The sequence below is a fragment of the Equus caballus genome, chromosome 4 (assembly GCF_041296265.1).
Source record: "Equus caballus isolate H_3958 breed thoroughbred chromosome 4, TB-T2T, whole genome shotgun sequence".
Lineage (NCBI taxonomy): Eukaryota > Metazoa > Chordata > Mammalia > Perissodactyla > Equidae > Equus > Equus caballus.
The window spans coordinates 89,025,622-89,048,415 of NC_091687.1; the positions used below are offsets into that span (position 1 = coordinate 89,025,622).

Consider the following 22,794-nt stretch of genomic DNA (forward strand, 5'->3'; position numbering starts at 1 on the left):
CCCCCTACTCTTGATGTCTCCTCTTAGCAATTTTCCATCTACTGACCCCTCACTCTTCTGTCTTTACTGTAGTCAGAGTTGAACACAATTATGTACTCTCTCCTGTTGCATGACCCCTATTGCAATAATTTTGAATAAAGTCTTCCTTATGGTTTTAACAAGTGTCAGGATAATTTTTCTTTGACACACCCAACCATGCCTCTTGGTTGTATCCACTCCCCTTGAGCAAGTGCAGAAAGAAGGTAGACCATAGGACAGCGGGATGCGGGAGGCTTGTGGATATGGGGCTCCCAAGACAGACTCAAGGCCTCAAAGTCCCTGAAGAAGTTGTGGAGGTCATGAGTGTCTTCCATTTACTCTGCTGTGACTTAGTGGAAAAGATACCAGACTCAGAGTCTAGCAAATATAAGAAAGTATTATTACTAATAATATCATTAAGCCTTCCCTTTAGCTCAGACCCCAAGGAAAACTGGTAATTTATTCAGACCAACACAATCTTCCTATACCATTTACCTCATATATGTCTACTTTCTTAGTGGGATCATAGGAATTGGGTGTCAAATTCAAAACAGAGGCCACAAACTTTCATCATGATGACCTGCTCTGGTGAAATTCTCTGATGAGGCTTGTTAAGCGTGTGGTCTTGGAGCTGGCTTGTGGTTCCTTTGATGGTCTTCACTTTTCTTTAATCTACAGCTAACTCCATCCCATGTTTCTAATCTGGCTTCTCCTGTCCTGGGACTTTCCTATTTACTCAAAAAACACTATTTAAATACCAAGCGATGAGCAATGTGGCACCCTTGGCACAGACTTTTCCAGCCTGAGGAGCAAGTTCTGATCTTGTAAGTCAAGAGGCTTGGCCTTTATCACTCAAAAGGAATGGAAGAGGCATGGGTAGGCGCACGCCTGACGTAGCGTCAGAGTTGCAAGGGTGCTTGGGAATCACATTAGCATTTTTGAGGACATGAGTCTACCTCAGAGTCCTTATAAATACAGCTTGACTCAGCTGCTCTGTGGCTGAGACCCTTGGGACATGAAGTGGATACTGTTCTTTGGGGCCCTGATTGGGCCCAGCATCTGTGGCCGAGAAAAGTTTTTTGGGTAAGTTCCTTTTGGACTTATTATTATTTTTACTTGGTTAGTTCAGAGATATGGGCTCCAAATGAATCTGGAAATGAGTGACTGATTATACCTCAACCCATATGGCCCTGGGAAAGAATACCCAGCTCCTGTGCCAGCTCTGCCCATGTCATCTTGGACCAGTTACTTCTGTTTTTTTTTTTCCCCTCAAGGAAGATTAGCCCTGAGCTAACTACTGCCAGTCCTCCTCTTTTTGCTGAGGAAGCCTGGCCCTGAGCTAACATCCATGCCCATCTTCCTCTACTTTATACGTAGGACCCCTACCGCAGCATGGCTTTTGCCAAGCAGTCCCATGTCTGCACCGGGGATCCGAACCGGTGAACCCCAGGCTGCGGAGAAGTGAAACGTGCGAACTTAACTGCTGCACCACCTGCCTGGCCCCTGGATCAGTTACTTCTTTCTTGGGCTAGTTTTACCTGTGGAATCAGGACTAAATGGTCTCCACAGTCCCTCCCCAGCTCCCTAATCTCCTGCCAATACTTTTTCTTCCTAGTTCTTATTTGTAGGGTCAGTTCCAGGCACTGCCTACTTTCTTATTCCTATATTGTGAATTACCAAGAATGACCAGAAATTCTTTCTAATTTCTGCCATGCTTAAGGGAAAACCTGAGTCTTAGGCTTTCTGGTTTCACCTCTCTGTTAACGGTGAAGGCTTAGTTGAGCTGGTGCTTTCTCGTCACCGTCTAGGACATGGAGATTTGATAGGTCTTGCCTAGCTACAGCTATGAAAATTGACATGCAAGGACACACCTGTAAACTCTGTGTGTGTGTGTGTGTGTGTGTGTGCGTGTGTGCGCGCGCGTGCTTGCGTGCGCACATGCTCAACCCCCTCCACACTGAATGCTTTGAGGTTTGCAAAGGAAAGGACATTTGGGAGGTGGGAGAGATGAAAGGATGCCATGGTACCCTGCTAGAAGGTTGAATTCTAATAACTCATTATTGCATAATACTTTGCTATTTGCAAAGCGCTTTCATGTGCATTATCTTTTGGAGCACACAACAACTCTGCCAGGCAGGGGTGTTATTTTCCTCAATTTAAACATGAAGAAACTCAGCCTTGGAAAGGTTAAAGAAGCTGCTCAAGGCCACTTAGCTGGTAAGCAGGGGAGCTGGAACTCTGGCTACAACACCCATCCCTTTTGCTATAACACAAGTTAATCTCCAGATAGAATCCTGTATCTCCCTGATCTATCTATATCTGTTAGTTTACTCTCTCTTATACTACCTGGCTAAAGGGACTTTGGAGTTGTTTATTGAGGTAATTACTTATATGAGATTGAGTAATTTTTATGGTGATGGCTTCTGTTCACACCTGGTCTCTACTGCCAAATAGCTCAGGGGGGTTCAGTGTAGCAGGTGGCCTGGGAAGGAGATGTTGCCACAGGCAGCTCAGCAGTAGGTGTGTAATAACTATGCTCACTGCCGTGTGGGCTGACGCATGGAGCTGTCAGGCTCCCACTGCAGCTATTCACATGGCTGAAAAATCTTTATTTCTCGGAGTACAGACTTCTCTTACAACGCACTGGACACCTGGGTTGAGACAGCTGGGATGGACCCTGGAGTGCTTGTCTCAGGGGCTGGCACAGAAAGGGGTGTGTGCCTGAGCTAACTGCAGATGGTTTTAACCAGTAGTGTCATCCTCATCACCAAATTTGTTCTTACCCCGTAGTAGGGAACCCAGCAAAGGTGGTGGACTCCTTTCTGGGGTACATAGACACGTCCCAAACATCCATCTTAGTGAACAGGTAGAGTAAGGGGAAGCTGGCCTTTGAGCATTCAAATGGCCAGGAAGCTAGGAGACAAGTTGGCTTGGAGGCGATACAGGGCTGATGGAGATGAAGGTGATGATCGTCCCTCCCCTCCCCACCTCAGTCTCCGTTCCTCCCACCCAAGTCATCTACTTCCCCTGTCTCACTCTGCTGGTGTCTTCTGCTCTGGTCTTTAGTCATCTTAAGGATGGGACAGTGGCCAGGATGCCTAGAGGTGTGGGGCAGGCAGAGGACAGGAAGTAGTTGCAGAACTGGTTGTAGCCTCAGCAGTAGCTGGCAGGCATTTAAGAGTCTGTGAAACCATCTCCCAGTACTCATGGTAGTTGCTAAGCCTGAGTGGAAAGGCAGGTGAGATAGGCACAAAGAACAGGCCACCTGGCTGCCCACATGGCCAAAGTGGGAGGGATAGAAGCTCAGCACCAAGGTGACTGTTGACTGTCTAGAACGTGGGACAAGCGTGGGAGTGAGTGAGAGAGGATCACAATCGTTGCGTTCACAGCAGCTGGACAGCCCTGGGTATTGGAGAGGGCCAGAGTTAGGAAGAGCTGTAAGAACAACTGTGCTGAGTAGGAGGGTTAACATGGCAGCCTGCAAATCCCACCATATCCCCCCTCCCAGGCCAATCTTCCATCTTCAGGAAGAGCTTAAAGCCTTTGAACAGATTTCCGGATGGTGGAGATAGGTTGTGTTCAGCCACTCACACTCTCAGGGCCTGCAGAAGGCATTTTCCAAGTAGAAACAAGGACAACAAGGGCAAGAAGAAGGCTGCCCTTCACCTGGCACCCACTTACGTTCTCTCTGCTTCCAGGTATTGATGGACTTATGTTCATGACAATAATGTTAGACAGCCCCCTCACCCCTAATTTTTAGCACCATCTGAAGATTGTTTCTAACTTTGCCTCCTCTGGTTAGGGAAAACCTTGTGGGTGGTGGGAGTTGGTCCTAAAGCCTGGGTGGGAGATTGCCAGGCAGATAAGGAAAAGGGCTGGATGTCCAGGTAGAAGGAACAGCATGTGCAAAGGCACAGACGGGCAAAGTACATGGTGAATTTAGGATTTCAGTGAGGCTGGAGCCAAGAAGGTGTAGGAGAGAGAGATGGGGAAGGGCCCCGCTCTTTACCAGCCCTTCCACCCTGTCTCTCTGCACACTACAGATGTGTCTTTAACCTCTGTAGCTGGGCTTGTTAAGGCGTGATGAGGTGGGCTGTGGGTTTAATCATCATCAGGGCCGGTTAGATACACTGTGTCCCATTATTGTGCACTGTGCCCAGGAGTATGGAAGTTTGGTTGTGAAGTTACCACTTTGGGAAAAGTAAAACACATGCTCTGGGTGAATGTGTAACATGATTTTCAGACTCTTAAGAGCTCCTTATTCCTATGTTCCGCTTTTTTCTCTTCCTGTTCCTTCTCCCTCCCCTCCTTTTTTGTGATTGCCCTAATCAGTACTGTATTTTACAAATACCTAATTTTGCCAATAGAGATGTCCGTGCTTTCTAGAACACCCATTTTTAAGACATCCCTTGTTCTGGAGTGTTGAGGATGGGTTGTGACAGAGCATGAGTTTGGCAGATGGGCCCTGGTCATCAGCCAGGAGTAAGGATTTCTCTTCTGTTTTTAACCTGCCCCTTTTTTGTGAGGCTCCCTGCCCAGGGTCAGGGAAATGGTGATTTGACTGTCCGTCTTCCCAGGGCTGCAGTCTAACTCCTAGCAAGCCCGTTGGATTCAGACTGAGACCTGCCCAGTTGGCGGCTTCTCCACTACGGCCTCAGCAGCTCCCGTGGGATGCAGTTAGCAGCCCACCTTCCCCAACGCCGCGGAGACGGAAGAGTTGGGAGAAAGGGAGCCTTGGTCACTGGCATTTCCTTCAGAGCTGCCACCTGCAATGGAAGCAACTCTGCAGTGACCCTGGCCTCCTTGGGGCCAGGCTAGACCTCCACAGATCCTCCAGAAGCTCCCAGAACAAAGTTAAACCCTGAGCGTCCATCCGGATTGAGCCGGTTTTCTGATGAGATGCTGATCTGCCACGTGAGGCTGCACGTTTAGCTCCCTGTGACAGAACCATTTTCTCTGTCAACAGGTCCTTCAGCCCACAGCCCTCTCCAGCAGCTCTTCTCACATTCATTGTGTCAAAGGGATGACGCATGTGACAGCCTCGAGTGCAGATTCATTTGGGCCGTCACCTAGCAACGGCCTAATGGCTCCCCTGGCTCCCTGAGCCGGCTGAGAGCACAAAGGCAGCTTTTCAGGCTCAGCCTTCTCCCACCCACACACAGGACTTCGGGGGCCTCTACCCCTGCCGCAGCCGCTTCCAACTAAATGGTGTATATGAAACAAATGCAGAACAGACAACAAAGGGGGCTCAGGATGGCCGGCTCCCTTCTGGGCCCTCTCGGGGCCCCCTGGGAGGACTGAATCCCAAGTGCAGCCCCAGCACCCTGGTCTGGATTGCAGTTTGCATTTGTACAGGGTTCTGGAACCGGAAAGGATTGACAGGGCACCCAGACCCTCCCTTTTTTGCTAAGAGGAAAATAGCTAACCCTCCAAGGATGGAAGGTCTGTTCTATTTTCCAACTCTTTCCAGCATATTCGGCCAGAGTTTTAGTCCTAGCCCCTGACAGTGAAGAAGTGCTCCTTTATGTCATGAGTTAGCTTTGCGTGTAACTAAGGAACATTCCTTTCTGCAAAATATATATGTTTTTCATTATAAAGTAATATGACCACATTACAGAAAACAGATACAAGAGGAAAAAAAAGTAAGTCATCCATAATCCCACGACCCGAACATAAGCATTGTCAGCATTTGCTGTATTTCCGTTGTCTGTTTTTCTTCCAATGCATCTGCTTTTTCCATACTTGTAATCATGGCATACATACAATTTTGTGTCCTGCTCTTTCACTTAATATTTCCCTTAAAGTTATACCATAAGCGCTTTTTCATAGTTGCCATGTAGCCTTATTTTTAATGGCTATACATTATAACCAAAGACTAGACCATTTCCTCTCGTTCAGCCCAGTTATGTCTGGGATAGTAGGCTGAGGGTTTATTTGCCAGCTGAAAGCTCACCATTATCCTTTGAATTTTTTTTCTCTAGGGACCAGGTTTTTAGGATTAACGTCAGAGGTGGAGATGAGATCAGCAAATTAAGTCAGCTGTTGAATTCAGACAACTTTAAGGTACCTGGTCCTTCTTTGTCCCCTTGGGTAGCTCTGACTTTGGTGGGAGAAGATTCTTACACCACCAGCATTATTATTCCTGAAGAGTTTCTGTGTCTAACCATGTATCAGTCCACATGCCTTTATATGATTGGGAGGGTTGACGGGGGAGAAGTGCTGTGGATAACAGCAGCACTGTCCTGGGAGATGGCAGGCCTCAGCCCTGGACTCCGTGTTTCTGTCTGCCATTGACTTAATACTTCTTGGACTTTGCGAGGTATTGCCTGCTGGGCCAGCCTCACCAGATACAATTGTTTTTTTTTTTTTTTTCAGGTACAGTTGTTAAATGGGCAAAATTTGCCCTTGAGCAGATCCCAGCCCCTAGGAATCACCCTGGCTTTTGGCAGTGGTTCTGAAGAATGAGTTCTTTGTGCCTTTTACCTGAGCTGTCCTTTAACCTGGTTTTATTTCTGTTCTCTTCAGCTCGATGTCTGGAAATCTCCCTCTGCCTTCAGTCATCCCGTGGATGTCCTGGTCCCATCTGTCAGTTTGCAGCCAGTCAAATCCTTCCTGAAGTCCCAGGCCTTGCAGTACTCAGTGACAATTGAAGATCTGCAGGTGGGTAGGCCAAGGCCCCTCACTGGCCTTGCATAGGACCAAGTAGCCAGAGGGGACCTGAGACATTTGCAAGTTCTGGTCTTATCCTTCTCCATTTTACAGATGAAGACACTGAGGTATATGGAAGTGAAGAGCAGTGACCTGTTAGAGGAACATGTTGTAGCGGAAAGGGCATCCATAGATTAGGGAACCAGACAGATCTGGATCCAAATCCTGATTTTGCTAACTACTAGCTCTGTGACTTTGGAGAAGCTATTAACCTCTTGAACCTCTGTTTCTTCATTGGTAAAATGTAATAGTGGTACCTGTTTCATAAGATTTATTGAGAAGGGTAAATGACTAAATGTATGTAAAATGTCTAACTGCTTGGTACGTCATAGATGCCCCACAAATATTAAGTCTCTTTCCTTTTTCTTATTTGAAGTCTGGAGGGAAGAACGGACTGGGCAGGGAGGTGGAGGGTGCTGGGGACCAGTCATAAAAAGCATCCTTTGAGAACGGGAGAATGTCACCAACAGCCCCCAGCAGAGGGAACATCATCACCCAAGCCAAACACCAGCCTCACGTCCTGTATCTGAACAGCAGGACAGTGTCTGGCTCGTGTTCTCTCCTTTACCGAGGTGGGTTATGGACTAATTGGTGATTTGGCCCGGGAGTTTCCTGATGGCGTGAGCAGCTGTGAGCTTATTAATCATCCTCACATGTCACAGACATCTGCCAGGAACCTTCAAAGTATGAGTGGTTATAAGAATTTCTTTGTTTCTGAATGGTTTCCCAAGCTGTGTATTTCAGAGGCACTGGATACCAGATGCGGGCTGATGTCTAGAGAATTCATAGTATAGAATAACCAAATAGCACATATGTTTTTTCCAGGGAGTAAGTAGGTTTTGAATGGGGTGATGTATGCTGGGTGCCAAGAAATAAGATTTTATAGATATGGGGAAGAAATCTTACCCCCTTTTACACCTTGCCATTTGTGCTGCTTGATAAGTGTGCCCATCGTGCTGCCATCTTGGCCAGCCCGTGTCAAGATATGGTGGAAATAGCATGCCCTCTATCTCCAGTGGATCACTTCACAATGTTGTCACGTCTGTTTTAGGCCCTTTTAGATAAGGAAGATGAAGAAATGCAACACAATGAAGGGCAAGAACGGAGCAATAATAACTTCAACTATGGAGCATACCACTCCCTGGAAGCTGTAAGTGTTTCAGAGCATGTCAAGGTCAAGGTTGTCGGCCTCCTGGGTTTGGTAACCGCTTTCCTTACTTCCAGGAGGTGTTAGTCCTTGGCACAATATCCCTTCACTGAGGGGTAAAATGTGTGTGCACACTTCTAATTCTTGGGTTGTTTAACTCCCACCAGCCCCTAGAGCATAGTGAAATGCAAACTAAACGTTTTGTCTCACGTGATCCTTCTTTTCTTAAGCAGTCCCTTAAAGGAAACCGTGAAATAATTGCAATCATTTCCAGTCCTTGTAATTCAACCTTCTTATACCCCACCATAATCCCTGTATTTTATTCACCCAGATTAAAATGTTACGTATTCCAGGCAAGTAAACAGTGGTTATTTCCAAGGTTAACTAAGTATTTCCACTCATTTATCATGACTACTTATAAAGTATATTTTTTCCATAATGCATTTTGGTGCTGTATTTAGTTAGAAACCACATTATACAGATGACTGACTTTCAAAGTAAGCCAACGCTGCAAATGAAAAACTTGGAGCAGAATAATTTCATATGATATTGGAACTTGAGGAATCAAGAGGAACTATAGAATGGAACAACATCATGTGCCACGCAGTTCTCATATGTCCCACAATGTCTTCTTCATTAGTCTGGAAACTCTCTGCTAGCTCAGGCACACACCCCAAATCTAAATTGGTATTCTCTTTCCTATACCTGAGTACATGTTGTTCTTTAGATCCAGAGATGGTATTCCTGACATGCTTTTCACGAGGCATATACTTTGAGTTGTTTTTCTTCTGGATGAGGGATTATTTCAAAGGTTGACCAGCTATTTCCACTTCTCTCCCGTGATTGTCAGTAGCTTTATTGTGTACACTTCCAACCACACTGCCCCTTGATCCCTCTTGTGACCAATGAATACATCTGCAAAACAGCTGGATTGTTAGGATTTCAGTTCAGGGCCATGGACGAAAGCAGAGCTCAGGGCCCCCACAGGGATCAAACCCATGACGTTAGCCTCACTAACACGGGGCACTCTGTAGCTGAGCTAACCAGTTGCAAATGTCACCGAAGCCCCCACGGAAACTCCATCCCCTCACCTGCGTGCTGTAGGAGCCTCACTTCCTCATCGACTCGCTTCTGTTCTCTGGCTCTAGGTGCCACTGTCATGTGGTTTACAGCTATCTCTTGTCCCCTGCGTGGACTTTGCTGTGAATTAGTGTTCCTTCCTGGCTTGATCATATTCAGTTCTTTCTAAAAACGGCTTTTAAGAGCTCATATCCTACAACCACTGAGGCCTTCTTAGGTCTCTAGTGGGAATTTCCTGTTTGTCTCTGTTAGGACTTCTAGTTTCAGACCTTTGTGTGTGTTGTTGTGGTTGCTGTTATTTCTGTTAGTTTCTCTGGTGAGTGTTGTCCTGATGAGCAGTGTGAATCTGGACCCTCCCACCCCCATCTGGACACAGCTTGGTGTTTGAACTTTTCCTAGGTGACTCTCTTTTTCCTCATGGCTCAGGGCAGGCTTCCAGCTTTTGCTCCACTTTCTAGGGTCTGAGGGTAGAGTTTCCAGGCCCCTTTATGTGGCTGGAATTGCTGATTCCCGTCTCTCAGGTTCCGGATTCTTGCCCTCCTCTGGGTCCTGTGCTCTCTACTCCTACTCCTGGTTTGCTGTAGATCCTCAGCACCTCAGGCAGCCGGTATCCGGTCCTGGGGCTTTATCCTCTGCCCTCCACTCTGCCAGCTAGTTCCCTCTTTATTTCTGACACCTGCAATTTCCCCTTTTTTGGCTTTTAAACTTGGTTGTGAATCATCTTCATTGTATTTTATCTGGCTTGCCTGTATGTCTGGGGGTGGTTTCTTGCTTCTGCTCAATCGGCCGTATTGACTCCAAGTCTGATAAACCCTTTAAGCTTGATTTTATTCTATATTGATTTCACATTTTCCTCCTCCGTAAAGCTCCTCCTTTCAATTTTAAGGTGTAAATATAAATTTATTTCCTTCTTTTGACCCTCATAAAGTTTGAGGAACTAAGATGGATGAAATCTATTTAAGTCAAACTTTTTTTTTTTTTTAACTGAAAGCAAATGGAAGCTTTTGTAGCCACGATTTTACAGCTCTTCACTTGTTCTCTAAAAGCCTTTAGAGGAATCATCTCCCAAGTGGGGCGCCTACAGTGCAGGGTGTAAGCAAGATGGTCCCCTGGGATGGAGGAAGACACTCTTACGACTTCTGTTTATATTTCTACATATGTTTAATATTTATCATTAACGTAACCATTTTTATTTCTATATTTTGTTTAATAATGTACATAATATATTTGTGTGATAGTGTATATATACATGATGCCTGCTAAATTTTTTTTCTTTTTTCTACTCATGGAGAAAGTGATCAAAAAAGTTTGGGGAGCAATGCTTTCAAGAATGGTGGTTGAATGGGATATGGTGCACAGGGCCACACTGTTGGAGCATTAAACTACTTTAGTTTAATGGACTCTAGTTTTGTGGACAAATAAAACATGAAATTTTTAGAAACACACTCTTAGTTCCTCCAGCATAAGCATTCCATGCCGATAATATTGTCAATCCCAAGGTTAGGGAGCTGGAAGAAATCATTAAGATCAACAAGATAAAGTTCACAGATACCCATCCAGAGGTGAACAAATTTAAAAAATGCCCCTGGGTTCGCTTTTTCACTCTTCAGATTTACCATGAGATGGACAACATTGCCGGAGAGTTTCCTGACTTGGCACACAGGCTGAAGATTGGGCATTCGTTTGAAAACCGGTCCATGTATGTGCTGAAGGTGAGGCCCCATGCTCTTCAAAGGGCCTGCCTGGACTCAGACTCCTGGTTCCTCGTGTCCAGGACCCCACCCTCACACCTCTCAAGGAGGCAGCTTTTTAGGACGTCCTTGACTTCAGCGAGGAGAGTGAGGTGGGGAGACATCCTCCCGGGTTTGAATTTGGTCTGATGGAGAGTCCCCCTCTTTTGCCTAAGATGGGGGGAGTTAGAAGGAGCACATTCCATTCCAAGTTTTGACTGAAAGGCAGGATGGTGAGGAGGTGGTTAGTATTCCAGAAAACTCTTAAGTGGGGCACAGTCTTTTGCCTTCATTCCCACCTCCTGTAAAAAGCAAGACAAACTGGGATAGGCCTACGAATTCTATTCTGCTTCTAGGGGTACTTATTGGAAAAGCAATCTAAGAAGCTAATTTTAGGGCTGATGTAATTTTAAGCCCAGCCTGTAATCCTTGGCTGCAGAAAGTCTAATTTCCAGATATTTCTAACAGATTCAGGTCTGTATTGGCAAAGGCGGTAGGGAATTCACGGCAGTGACATAAATTACATAAGTAATCCAGCCGAATGAATAAAAAAGAATGTGGAGATATGAGCCATGGAACAACTGATGGTGCTAGGAACTTGTCAAGCCCTCAGCCTCCTCTAAGCCCTGCAGAGCCCAGACTTACAGCACTGGTTAAATTGCCAGCGGTTAAACTGCCCTGAGCTGGCTGTTCTAGAATAATCTACATAAATTTAGATTATTTGCCAATCTGATGGCGACCCTGGCTTCTTAGCACCAAGCTCTGACCCAAGGAGGCCCCACACTAAAAGGCAGGAGCCAGAATTCGTTTAATGCCAATTATAAAGGGCTCTAGTGAGCCCCATTCCTCATTTTAAAACTGGATTCATTTATTGCATCAACTAGAACAGACTGGGTTCGTGCACTCTTGTGTCTCTCTATTGGGATACTATTTGAGGTCTTTCAAGAGACATAATATTATCTCTAATCACGCTGGCATTATAATTCCCAATAGCAATTGTTTCCCCTTCCCATTTACTTCCAACCTTGGAGCGGCTGTAGCTGCCCAGGCTGCCGCTGGGCCCCGCCAGCCAACCAATTAAGCTCCCTGGTCACGGATAAACCAGATAAATAGATGGTGCCCTCAGGAACATTTGGTCTCTGAATTATCTTAAATGGATTAAATGAATAGGGGTGAGCTGGGGAGACGCGAGGGGAGCAGAGACATGGGCAGTAGGGTCACATTCTGGCCTCTTTTTCCTTCCACAGTTCGGCACTGCAGAAGGCAGGCGGCGGCCAGCCGTTTGGCTGAATGCAGGCATCCATTCCCGGGAGTGGATCTCACAGGCTACAGCGATCTGGACCGCAAGGAAGGTCATGTCGCCTGGTATTAACTGAGAATTCTAGTGGGCCTGAGGTGCCCCTGCTGTGTCCCATGAGGCCGTGGGATGAGGTGGGAAGGTGCTCTGTGTGGACATAGGAGGCTGGGGTCCTTTTCAGATCAGAGAAGCAAAAGGTCTGAGCCTCTCGGTCAAGCCACTGTGGCTAAATGACAAAGTGCATTCATGGCAGTGAGCAAACTAACGAGCTGCAGAGGTGGCCCTGAAACACTGACCCATAGTCAGCCTCACAGAGAGGGAGCAGAGCCTTCTCATCAGCAAAACTCAGATGAGTTTACCTTCAGCCCCTTCCAAGCCCCCCAGGCCCTCAGGGACCTCATGGTGTCTCCATGTCCCTCTGGAAAGTCTGCTTTAAGCCAGCCCTGGGAGAGGAGGGGTGGTGTGTGTGGAGGATCCATCTTTTTCACCCTTAGCTTGGGGGCTCAGATTCCTAATAACTGTTATGATGTGTGGGTCTGCCTCCCCTGCTCCACTCCTGGAAGGAATGAATAAACCAGGCAGCCCAGGATTCATTGCAGTTGCTGACATCATGCAGCCATGTTCCCCCAGGTTTGGAAGTGCTCTGAGAGGTTGCAGAGAGCAGTGTCTATGAGGCTGGCAGGGAGGCTGTAGACGGTGGCTGCTGTTCTAGGAGCTGGGCCTCTGGGGAAGAGACATGGGCTTAGACCTAGCAACTCGGCCTGCGATGGCAGAGTTGATAAACTCGTTGTCTCTGCTTAGATTGTATCCGATTACGGGAAGGATCCAGCCATCACCTCCATCTTGGAGAAAATGGATATTTTCTTGTTGCCTGTGGCCAATCCTGATGGATATGTGTACACACAAACTAAAGTGAGTAATACCAAGTGGGTGGGGCTTGGAGTTAAGACTTGTTTGTTGAATTCCTCGCTTGGCCACTAAATAGTTGTATGACCTTGGAGAAAACTTCCCCAAATGTGCATGTTATAAGTTTCCTTGGGGTCTCATTTTCCAGTCATTCTCTGAGCTGAGAATCACCAGGGAATATTTTTTCTTAGAGAGAATAGTCTAATGAACTCCCGATCATGGATCTTGAACAATTATCAACACTTTACCAATCTTCTTTTTATTTCTTTTCCTCCCACACATTTTTTCCTGACATATATTAAAGCAAATCCCAGACATCAAATTATTTCATCCCAAACTTCTTTAGTATGCATCTCTACCTGATGATAATTAAAGAAAAAAACAATACACCGCTATCACCTTTAAATAATTAATGGAAGTTCTTTAGTATTGTCTAATACCCCCAGTTATCTTTAAAACGTCATTTGCGTCAATTTGTCGAAATCAGGATCCGCTTAAATTCTGCACTTACACTTGGTTGTTCTTGCTCTGCAGGCTTTTTTATTCTACAACATTTGCTCCCCCTACCCCCATCTCTTTTTAAAATGTCATACGTTTCTTGGAGAAACCAAGTAATTGTCCTACAGAATGTCTCACATTCTGAATTTGGATGATGGCTTCTTGGTTGTGTGCCATTTAATTTGTTCCCTTATCCTTCGTATTTCCTATTCACTGGTGGTAAGATCTAGAGGTTTGATTGGATTCAGGTTAATCTTTTAGGCGAGAATAAAATCATTGCTGTGCGCTTCCTATCACATCAGTGAACATGCAGCCGCATAATGCTTGTTTGTCCCACTTTAGACCAGAGCCAAAAATTATTCAGTGGGTTCAGGTGACATCAGTCTGGTTCTTGCATTATAAAGTTCTCATCTGGGCATTTTGAGGAGTCCCTCTCTCAGAGCCAGAAGGGCTAAGCCTCCTCTCTCTGGGGGATGAGAGGAGGCTGCTCAGTCAGTGAGGACTGGAGCCCCGATGATCCTCCAGGCAGAGTCGCAAGCAGCTTGCCCCATCCGTGGTGCCCATCTCCCTTTTGGGCCCCCAAAGAAAACCTTCGCTTCTCCTGTGCCATGACCCATCTCTGGATGCTTGTTCCTTCCTTGGTGGATTTTTCAGAACCGACTTTGGAGGAAGACACGATCCCTAAATTCTAGAAGCCCCTGCATTGGTGCTGATCCAAATAGAAATTGGAACTCTAGTTTTGCAGGTAGGTTGGGGAAGATGGTTTTCAAATCCTGCTACCCCTGGGTAACCTGGTCCGTAGGGCTCAGAGCTGGCAGTGAGGGAGCTGCTCTCCAGGCTGGCTCCATTGCTAATTCCCTGAAAGACCTGGCTGAATCCTTTACACTCTCTGTGTCTCATTAAAAGATTTTTTTTTTTTTTAAATTTTGGAAGAGAATGACTCTGCAGGTCCTGTCTTCCTGAGAGATCACTAATATTTTAAAAACCATTCTAGTCTCAGGTATACAAATCCACAGCTTTTCTTTACACCCTGGCTACTCCAGTGTCTCTGGGGCGAGTGACTGGGTGGGTGAAAGGGCCCCTGGTGGCAACTCAGAAGAGAGCTATCCGTCCTGTTACCCTGCGAGACGAGATCGTGTTGTGAGGATCAAACTCCAGCAGTTTACCCTGAGATGTGTGAATATGAACCTCAGCCCTTTGATATCACGGAAGGAGAATGAGAAGCAGGAGCACTGGGTTCTGAGTTCCAGCTATTTAAAGCTGAGTTCTAGCTACATGGAAATCATCCCCACGATAGTGCCAGCCGTGTGCCGGGTACTTTCCCATGTATTATCTTATTTATTCTTCTGGCCTAGTGAGTGAATTTTGTTAACTGAAATGAGACAATTGAAGCTCAGACACAATCTCAAGAGCATATGGTTAAGTGTTAGGATCTGGGGCTGGCCCTGTGGCCGAGAGGTTAAGTTCCTGTGCTCCGCTTTGGCAGCCCAGGGTTTTGCTGGTTTGAATCCTGGGTGTGGACATGGCACCGCTCATCAGGCCATGCTGAGGCAGCGTCCCACATGCCACAACTAGAAGGACCCACAACTAAAATATACAACTATGTACTGGGGGGCTTTGGGGAGAAAAAGCAGAGTTAGGGTCTAAACTCACCTTGCCAATCCAAATCTGAATAGTTCTCTGTCATTACTCCACAGCTGTACTGACATTTCATTTTTGATGTACTTCTTTTACTTGCATAGAACTACCCCACAAACCGTTGGGGGAAAAATAATGTGACTGTGGGAAAGGAGCTGATACAAACATGGAACTGAGGGCATCAAAATTAAGTCAGGTATTTCCACAACTGGGGTGGTTTCACACACACACCAGATACCTCAGGGAGCTATATTGTGAAGTAATACAGAAGGCAATATTTCTAAATACCTGTCAAATAATCAAGAGATTTTAGCCACAACAATAGATTATTTCTGGCAGTGCTTGGCCATTAAGATCTGAACCAAGAGCATGAGTTGACACCAGAATAAATGGAGTCATTTTCATTATTAATTGGTACTCATCGTAATTATCTAGAATACTTATTAATTACAACTCATTGTCAAGTATGGTATTAATTATTTATGACAACAGTTGGTGATACAATAGAAGGTCAACTCTGTCTGTTTAAAGGAGTCCTACCAGTTTTCCTCCTCAGCTGTGGCGGAGCCAACAGCCTGACCTCCCACTTCCACGCCCTCCCTGCAATATATACACCCGAGGACCAGGTTCTGGGGGACATCTAGCAGTGGCCTGCCCATTGTCAGTACCTTCTGCCCCTCCTCAGGGTCGAGTGTCCTGCATTTCTGTTTTCTTGGCCTATGGGTTAATGTTTCTGCTTGGGCTGCCCCCTATAGGAGCGGGAACCAGTAACAATCCTTGCTCTGAAGTGTACCATGGACCCCATGCCAATTCGGAAGTGGAGGTGAAATCTGTGGTAGATTTCATCCAACAACACGGGAATTTCAAGTGCTTCATCGACCTGCACAGCTACTCACAGCTGCTGATGTATCCGTATGGGTACACAGTCAACAAGGCCCCAGATGCTGAGGAGCTGGTGAGTGTGGGCTGTCTTCCACCCAGCCCTGGGCCTGCTTTACCCTCAGGTGCTGGCATGGCGGTTGTTCTATAGCTTTGTAGGGAAAGTCCAGGAGCCTGGGCTTGTTTCATTAAGGGCCCAGGCTTTTCTCCCTGCCCTTTGGGAAGTGCCATCAGGCCTCCTGGGGACAGGAAGAAGTGGTGCCCCTTATTTCTTTGTTTATGGTGAGTTCCAAGAACCTCACCTGACCCTTGCCTTTCCTTCTCACTTGTTTTTCGGACCAAAACGTACTGCAGACCCACTCCTTGCTAACAACTGTGGGTGCCATGGTGGTGGGCAAGGGGGAGGTGCTCCTCACTCTGGTTAAGGTAGAGGTTAAGTAGGGTGTAGGGCATAGCCTAGGGATGCTCTGTGTCACATACAGTCACTCACCCCAGGACGTGAACAGGCACTGAGGGTGGACAGATTGGAGCAGGGCTGGCATCTACAGGGGGGCTATAGGCCTCTCCCTCTGTGCTGGTCTGCCTGAATGTGCCTCTCTGCCCAGGGCCACAGCTAGCCCATAAACCTCCCAGCAGATGCAGGGCTCATGGCTAGGTGTGGACTAGATTCTGGTCTCAAGCAGGCAGTCTGCACAGGGCACATTCATACATAGTGGACCTGTCTCCAGCTCCACTCTGGGAACACCCAACTCTTAGAAGGTTTTCTCTTGAATGTACTTGACCTTCCCTCATGTTTATGAACATGACATATCCTTTCTTCAGGAGAGGTGAAGATGATGGTGCCTTTACCAGAGTCCTGATGGGTTGGTGAGCAGCCCTCGGATCTTTGGAGAGCTTGAATACAGCTCCTCCAATCTGAGTATATAATACACACACTTTCAGAGTGCTTCTCCATCTTCTTCCACCTCTTTCTTTACCCCCTTCCCCAGACTGGAAGTAAAGAAGTAGGGACGTCGTGGGGGAAGGAATTGGAGGAACCATGACATTTCTCTTAGATTATAGTCAGGCCTTGGATCTGGTTGGATGGGAAAGAAGAAGAGACCGGAAGAGAAAATTGAAGGAGGGGTGGAGAATCTTCCAAATCATTGCAGTACAGAACAGCTGAGGAAGGTCAGGCTGCAGCATCCGTTTTTTTCTCACTCCGCTGATTCCCCTTCCTAGGACGAGGTGGCAAGGTGTGCAGCCAAAGCTCTGGCCTCCCTGTCGGGCACTAAGTACCAAGTGGGTCCTATCTGCACCACTGTCTGTAAGTACTCACTGTGTTTATTGGTTATTTAGAGAGTGCTTTGAGAGGGAACTTGGAGCGGAGCAGGAGAAGAGCTGCATGTTGGGCTTCCTATGCTGTAGTCTGATTGTTTTTGTTGTTAGTAATAGACTGAGTTTATGTCAAGCTTTGTGTGATAGTAGTTGTTTCAGGCAGTCATCTTCATCAACGTCATCACCGCTATCATGCTATCTATCATGTGCCCATGATGAGTTAAGTCCTGTTGGTGTGGTGGAGTCTGTGATCCTTATCTTCCATTAACGCTCTTGATATAGTCTATCAAAAATTCCTCCAGTCTGTCATTCCGTTTTCAAAGGAAATCCACCTTTGGATTGGTAGATTGAAGTGGTGGTAGTGGGGGTGGAGGAGAGTCCTTATCAGAAATGAACAAGTGTTGGAGCAAGGCCAGGAGCTGGGTTAGGGGATCCTCCCAACAGCGGTAAGCATCAAGCCAAAAAAACCAAAAACAAACCAAAACCCCAAACCTGGAGATAATCTTGAGGCTCATTACCACAACCTCAACCTCATTTTGAGGAACTACTTTTGTTTTGGTTTCTCACTGAAGTGTTTCACCTAAGCAATTCACTCTATTCCTGCTGAGATCTTTCTAGTTCCCTTATTCTGTGAGTCTCATCTTTAAATTTAAAGATCATACCGAAGAATATGATCATTCTCTACGACCCTCGGTGCAGATGGGAAATAAATGTCAATACAAACGTGGGAAGCACAGTTCTGACCTCTTCATATCTCGTACCCTTCTTTTCTCTTCTAGGGCCTCCTCTGTAAATAGTTTTCCAACAGTTGGTCCACCCTCAGAGCCCCTGCGAACCTCTGATATTTCTTCCTCTTCCACCCTGCAACTGACTTTCCCATCTCACCTGCTTTGCCCTCAGCTAGCTGCTCCCTTCAGCCTTCCTCTTCTGGGAAGAGTCTCCATCCCACATCTTGCATCCTCCTTTGTACCCTGATCTCAGTACCCTTGTCTGTGTTTCATATGCCATGTGCTGCATAAAGTAGTTAGCAGGATGTTGCTGTTTGTGTTGCTAATTGCAGCAAGAATCCATTAATTATTCATGGTTTATTATTAGTAGTGTGGTTAAATGGGAACTCCTCAGAGAACAAACACATCAGAAGAGTTTCTCCACCCTCTGCTTCACTAGTCAGAACTGAGTCTGGGGCCAAGGAGAGTTAAAGAGGCTTGGTAGGAGCCCTCTGAGGAGGACCTCGCATCACCAGGGTCCTGGATTTTGGGTCAAACACCAGTTTAAAGGATGGCCTTGTCTTCCCACATAAAACACATTCTTCTCCCCAGCATAAGCAGTGCCAAAAGCAAGGGATACTCATCAGATTCCTCCAACAGGAGCGGAGGAAGGCTCTCTGGAGGGTTGTCCAGGAGACATAAAATTTCCTACCTCTTTCAAGAGCCCATCTTCTGTGTTTTTAATAGGCTTCACTGCCCTCCTTGCTTTCCAAAAATATAATGGATTTTTGTATAATAACACTCTAACTCTGTGGGTTATGACATGTGCTACGTCATAGTTAACGTTTATCCCTTCAAGTGCTGGGCCTTCTCTTAGATGACCATTTTAGATGACAATCATTCTAAAATGGATTTCTCACTTTCCTGCCTTCTTAAATGGAGCATGTAGAAGAGATTTAAGCTCCTTTCTTCATGACTGAGTGGCCTTCGGAATGTCAGTAGTTATACCCTGAAAGTCTACTGTGCCACATTGGACTCTTTGATCCCTGTGCTCAACAGCCCCAGCCTGTTTGGCTTCTTTACTTCTTGTGTCTGCTTTTTAGAGTTCTCATGTCTCCTTCCTTGGGTCAGTACAGCTTGCAGGCCGGCTGCCTCTAGCAGCCTTTCCCCTCCTCCTCACTGATTCTGATCTACTAAGGGCTTGAAACAAGTTCTTTGGGCTTGTTTGGCTCAGGGATAGCTCCTGAGTATGAAGAGTGTTCATGACAGTATTGTTTACAGTCACAAAAGACTGGTAAGCACCTAAATGTCCGCCAGGAGAGTGCTGGATAAAAACACATTTGGTACATTCATACAATGAAACAGTTTGCAGCACTTAAATGAATGAGATGGATCTATATGTGCTAATAGGCAATAGGCTTCAAATGTTAATTGAAAAATACAGGGTGCAGAACATAACAGTATGTTCCCATTTGTGTTTGAAAAATAAATAAATAAATAAGAGTAGATAGGCTTTTTGAGCAGGGACCCAGATAAAGTGAGGTCCTTGAACTTGATCACTTTGACTGCTCAGCAGAGGCCTTCTTGCCTCCTTCCTGAATTTTAAATATGTTCTGAAATACTTGAGCTGGCCACATAAATAACCTCGAGAAACTTCTGGTAGCGTTGTCTGTTTTTCAGTCAGCATTTTCTCAGGGTGGAGAAAGGCTATGGGAACCACACAAAGATTTCAGAGACTATAGGAGAGACTATTCCATATGCCCAGGGAGTGTGTAATCTCAGTGGAAGCAGCATATCTAGAAAAATCACAAGTGGTGTCATGAGAAACAACCTTCAGGAACAATGGAAAAACAAAACGACCCATATTTTCATTTAATAGACATGTCGTATACCAAATGGACTGGAAGTAGGTTGAAGAAAGCATGGGCTTTCTCATTAGATGAACCTAAGTTTAAATTCTAGCTCTGCCATTTTATAGTTCCTTAGATAAATGACCCATTCTGAGCCTGGATTTCCTCATCTGTAAAACGATAATACCTACTTGGGTTTTTAAAGACTAACTGAGATCATAAATGTAAAGTTTCTAGTATAATGACTGGCTCAGGGTAGATATTCAATAAATGATAGCTGCTATTGACATCACTTTGTTATTCAATATTATGTACACTTTGCACTTTAAGCCAATTTCTACTCTAGTAGAGTTTGACTTGGAAGAAGCAGGAAAACAGGCTTCTTGCCTTTTCCCAGCCTTTTGGCAAAGCACGGTCCCAAAGGCTGAAACTGTTTCTCTCTGCGTATCAGTTATCTCTTGCTGTGTAAAATGTTATCCTAAAATTTAGCAGCTTAAAACAAGAAACATTCATTTTCTTACACTGTTTCTGTGGGTCAGGAATCTAGGAGCATCTTAGCTGGGTGGCTCTGGCTCAGGGTCTCTCATGAGGTTGCAGTCAGGATATCTTCCAGGGCTACAGTCATCTAAAGGCTGGACTGGGCTGGGGGATCTGCTTTTAAGGTGGCTCACTCAGGTGCTTGGCAAGTGCTTATTGGCAGGAGGCCTCAGTTCTTCACCATGTGGACCTCTTTGTAGGGCTACTTGAGTGTCCTTAAGTCATGACAGCTGTCTTTCCCCAGAGCAAGTAATCCAAGAGAGAGCAAGGCAGAAGCCACAGTATCTTTTATGACTTATCCTTGAAGGTCACACACCTTTATTTCTGCAGTCTTCTATTACACAGGTCAGGTCAGCCCTATTCCTGTAGGGGGGCACCACACAAGGACATGAATCCCAGGAGACAAAGATCATTGGGATGTCTCAGAGGCTGCCTACACTCTATCTCTGTAAAGATTGGTCTTGAGTGACTTGCAGGAGTCTAAACAGTGAGTTAGTGACAAGGTGGGAATGAGGATTTAAAATCTCTTGATTTGAGACCGGTGAAGACCCTCATGGTGCAGGAGAGCCTGAGACATATGGATCAGGCCAATGTTTGTGTATTGTAGGCCTGATGACTTTCAGAAAGAATTCTGGATCCCTAAGGAACCCACAGGCAGGCAGAGCTCTGGCTCTTTCCCATCTAATCCTGAAAGGAACTGGGCTTCAAAGGTGTTTTCTCTTCTGACTTACAGATCCAGCTAGCGGGAGCAGTACTGACTGGGCGTATGATAATGGCATCAAGTATGCATTCACTTTTGAGTTGAGAGATACTGGGCACTATGGCTTCCTCCTGCCAGCCAACCAGATCATCCCTACTGCAGAGGAGACTTGGCTGGGGCTGAAGACCATCATGGAGCATGTGCGGGACCACCTCTACTAGGGGTGGAAACCCACTTTGTCTACATTTATTTATCCCGTCTGTGCACACACACTGAGGCCATATTAAGGGAGCTCGTTCCTTCCCATGTAAGTCAGAGCCCTCTGGCTTTATAGCCAACACAGGGCAGCCCCTCTCCAGCCACCCTCCCTGAAGTTCATGCATTCGTGTGGTGCACCTGAGAGAAGCGCTTCTGTCCTGCTTCATTCTGGTCCTGCTGTTTCACTAAGCCTTTTGTATACTTTCCTTTTGCACAGCTGGTTGGGCAGGCCACATTTGGGATCACCCTTACTGGGTAGCATGTGTCTACCTCATTTTTAGAGCTAAAGGACACCTAAGATGGCTCTCTAGCTGCATCCAATCTAGCCAGCCAGTGACCTTGCTCTGGTGGAGTCCAGAGGGAGGCACTCTGGGAGACAAGGCTTATCTTTTAGATCGGTCTCAAAGATAACACAGAATTTCCTTTAATTGATCTCATTCCTTCTTAAATATGTTTTTTAAATCCTGTAGAGTCATCAGTATAGGTCATCCCCTTTTTTTCCGTTCCTGTTTGTTTTGGGTCTGAATGCACAGTAGAGGATCACCTCCCATCACTGGGCCAAAAATTCCCAGATACGACAGTTGTGATCACGTTCTTCTCGGTATTGTTCAGTGTAACTGGGATCCCAGAGGACATCTGTGTCGCTGTAGGTACTGCTCACCCAGAAACCCTGGATGACGTGGTGATCTAATAGCAGGATGGCTAAATTATCCCCATCTGTCCTAATGGGCTCGCCTCCACTTTGCCTTTTGAACTTACTTCAAAGATCTCGCCCTCGCCCTGCAGGTCCTAAATCACTCCTCCAGCCTGGATAATGTCACTGCCCAGGCACATTCCTGTCTGTGCTCTGCTGTACCCTGTGTTTCATTCTCCTGGGTTGGTTTTTTTTTTTTTTTGGTCTTTAAAGTCACCTTCTTTTATTTTGCAACTTGGACCATGAGTACCAAGGTGGACCAAGGATTCATCAGTCAGGCTCCTCTTGTTTCATTCCTCCTCAGCATGCACCATCTGCCTTTCTTTTTCTCTTTTTTTCAAACATGTCTGTAAATCTTATCCTTCTGCCTAGGATTTGTGCAGCATCTGGTGTGTGCTCATAAGTCAATAAATATTCAATATGAGTCTCATGATCATCTCTATTCTTCACCTGAAGGGAACCAAGACATGGTTTTGAATATGCAGCTCTTTGTAATGTCAAAAGTCAATTTTAATCCCCGTCTGTTTTGCATGACATGTAGAAAGGTCTTCTCCGTTAGGCCCAGGGGTCTCCAGGGCAGTGTTACCTTGGTGACTGTGCTCTGGTCCTGGGTCTAGTTCTTCGTTTTTCAGCTTAGTTTTCCAGCAGCTTGATATTCTCAGTGTCCGTGTTGATTAGACTCAGGGATGCTGACTCACGCCTACAGAGCTCAGATGAGGCAGATGATAAAATCAGAATACGAATTTATTAATTTACATCATGGCATGTAACTGTTTAGTGGATTGGATCCTCACGTCGGCCCTAACAGTACATTTTCTCCCTGTAGGCAA

The 22,794-nt window shown here is 46.0% G+C and overlaps 1 protein-coding gene across 1 annotated transcript; it reads left to right on the forward strand.

Annotated features, from left to right (window-relative positions):
- Window positions 1-949: 949 nt before the first annotated feature.
- Window positions 950-22,388, forward strand: CPA4 (carboxypeptidase A4). Its single transcript, XM_001502994.3, has 11 exons — window positions 950-1,101; window positions 6,000-6,081; window positions 6,544-6,678; window positions 7,778-7,876; window positions 10,564-10,665; window positions 11,931-12,035; window positions 12,782-12,892; window positions 14,039-14,129; window positions 15,778-15,977; window positions 17,123-17,207; window positions 21,046-22,388. The coding sequence occupies exons 1-11, from the start codon at window positions 1,034-1,036 to the stop codon at window positions 21,231-21,233; spliced, it is 1,266 nt and encodes a 421-aa protein (XP_001503044.2). The 5' UTR covers window positions 950-1,033; the 3' UTR covers window positions 21,234-22,388.
- The last annotated feature ends 406 nt before the right edge of the window (window positions 22,389-22,794 follow it).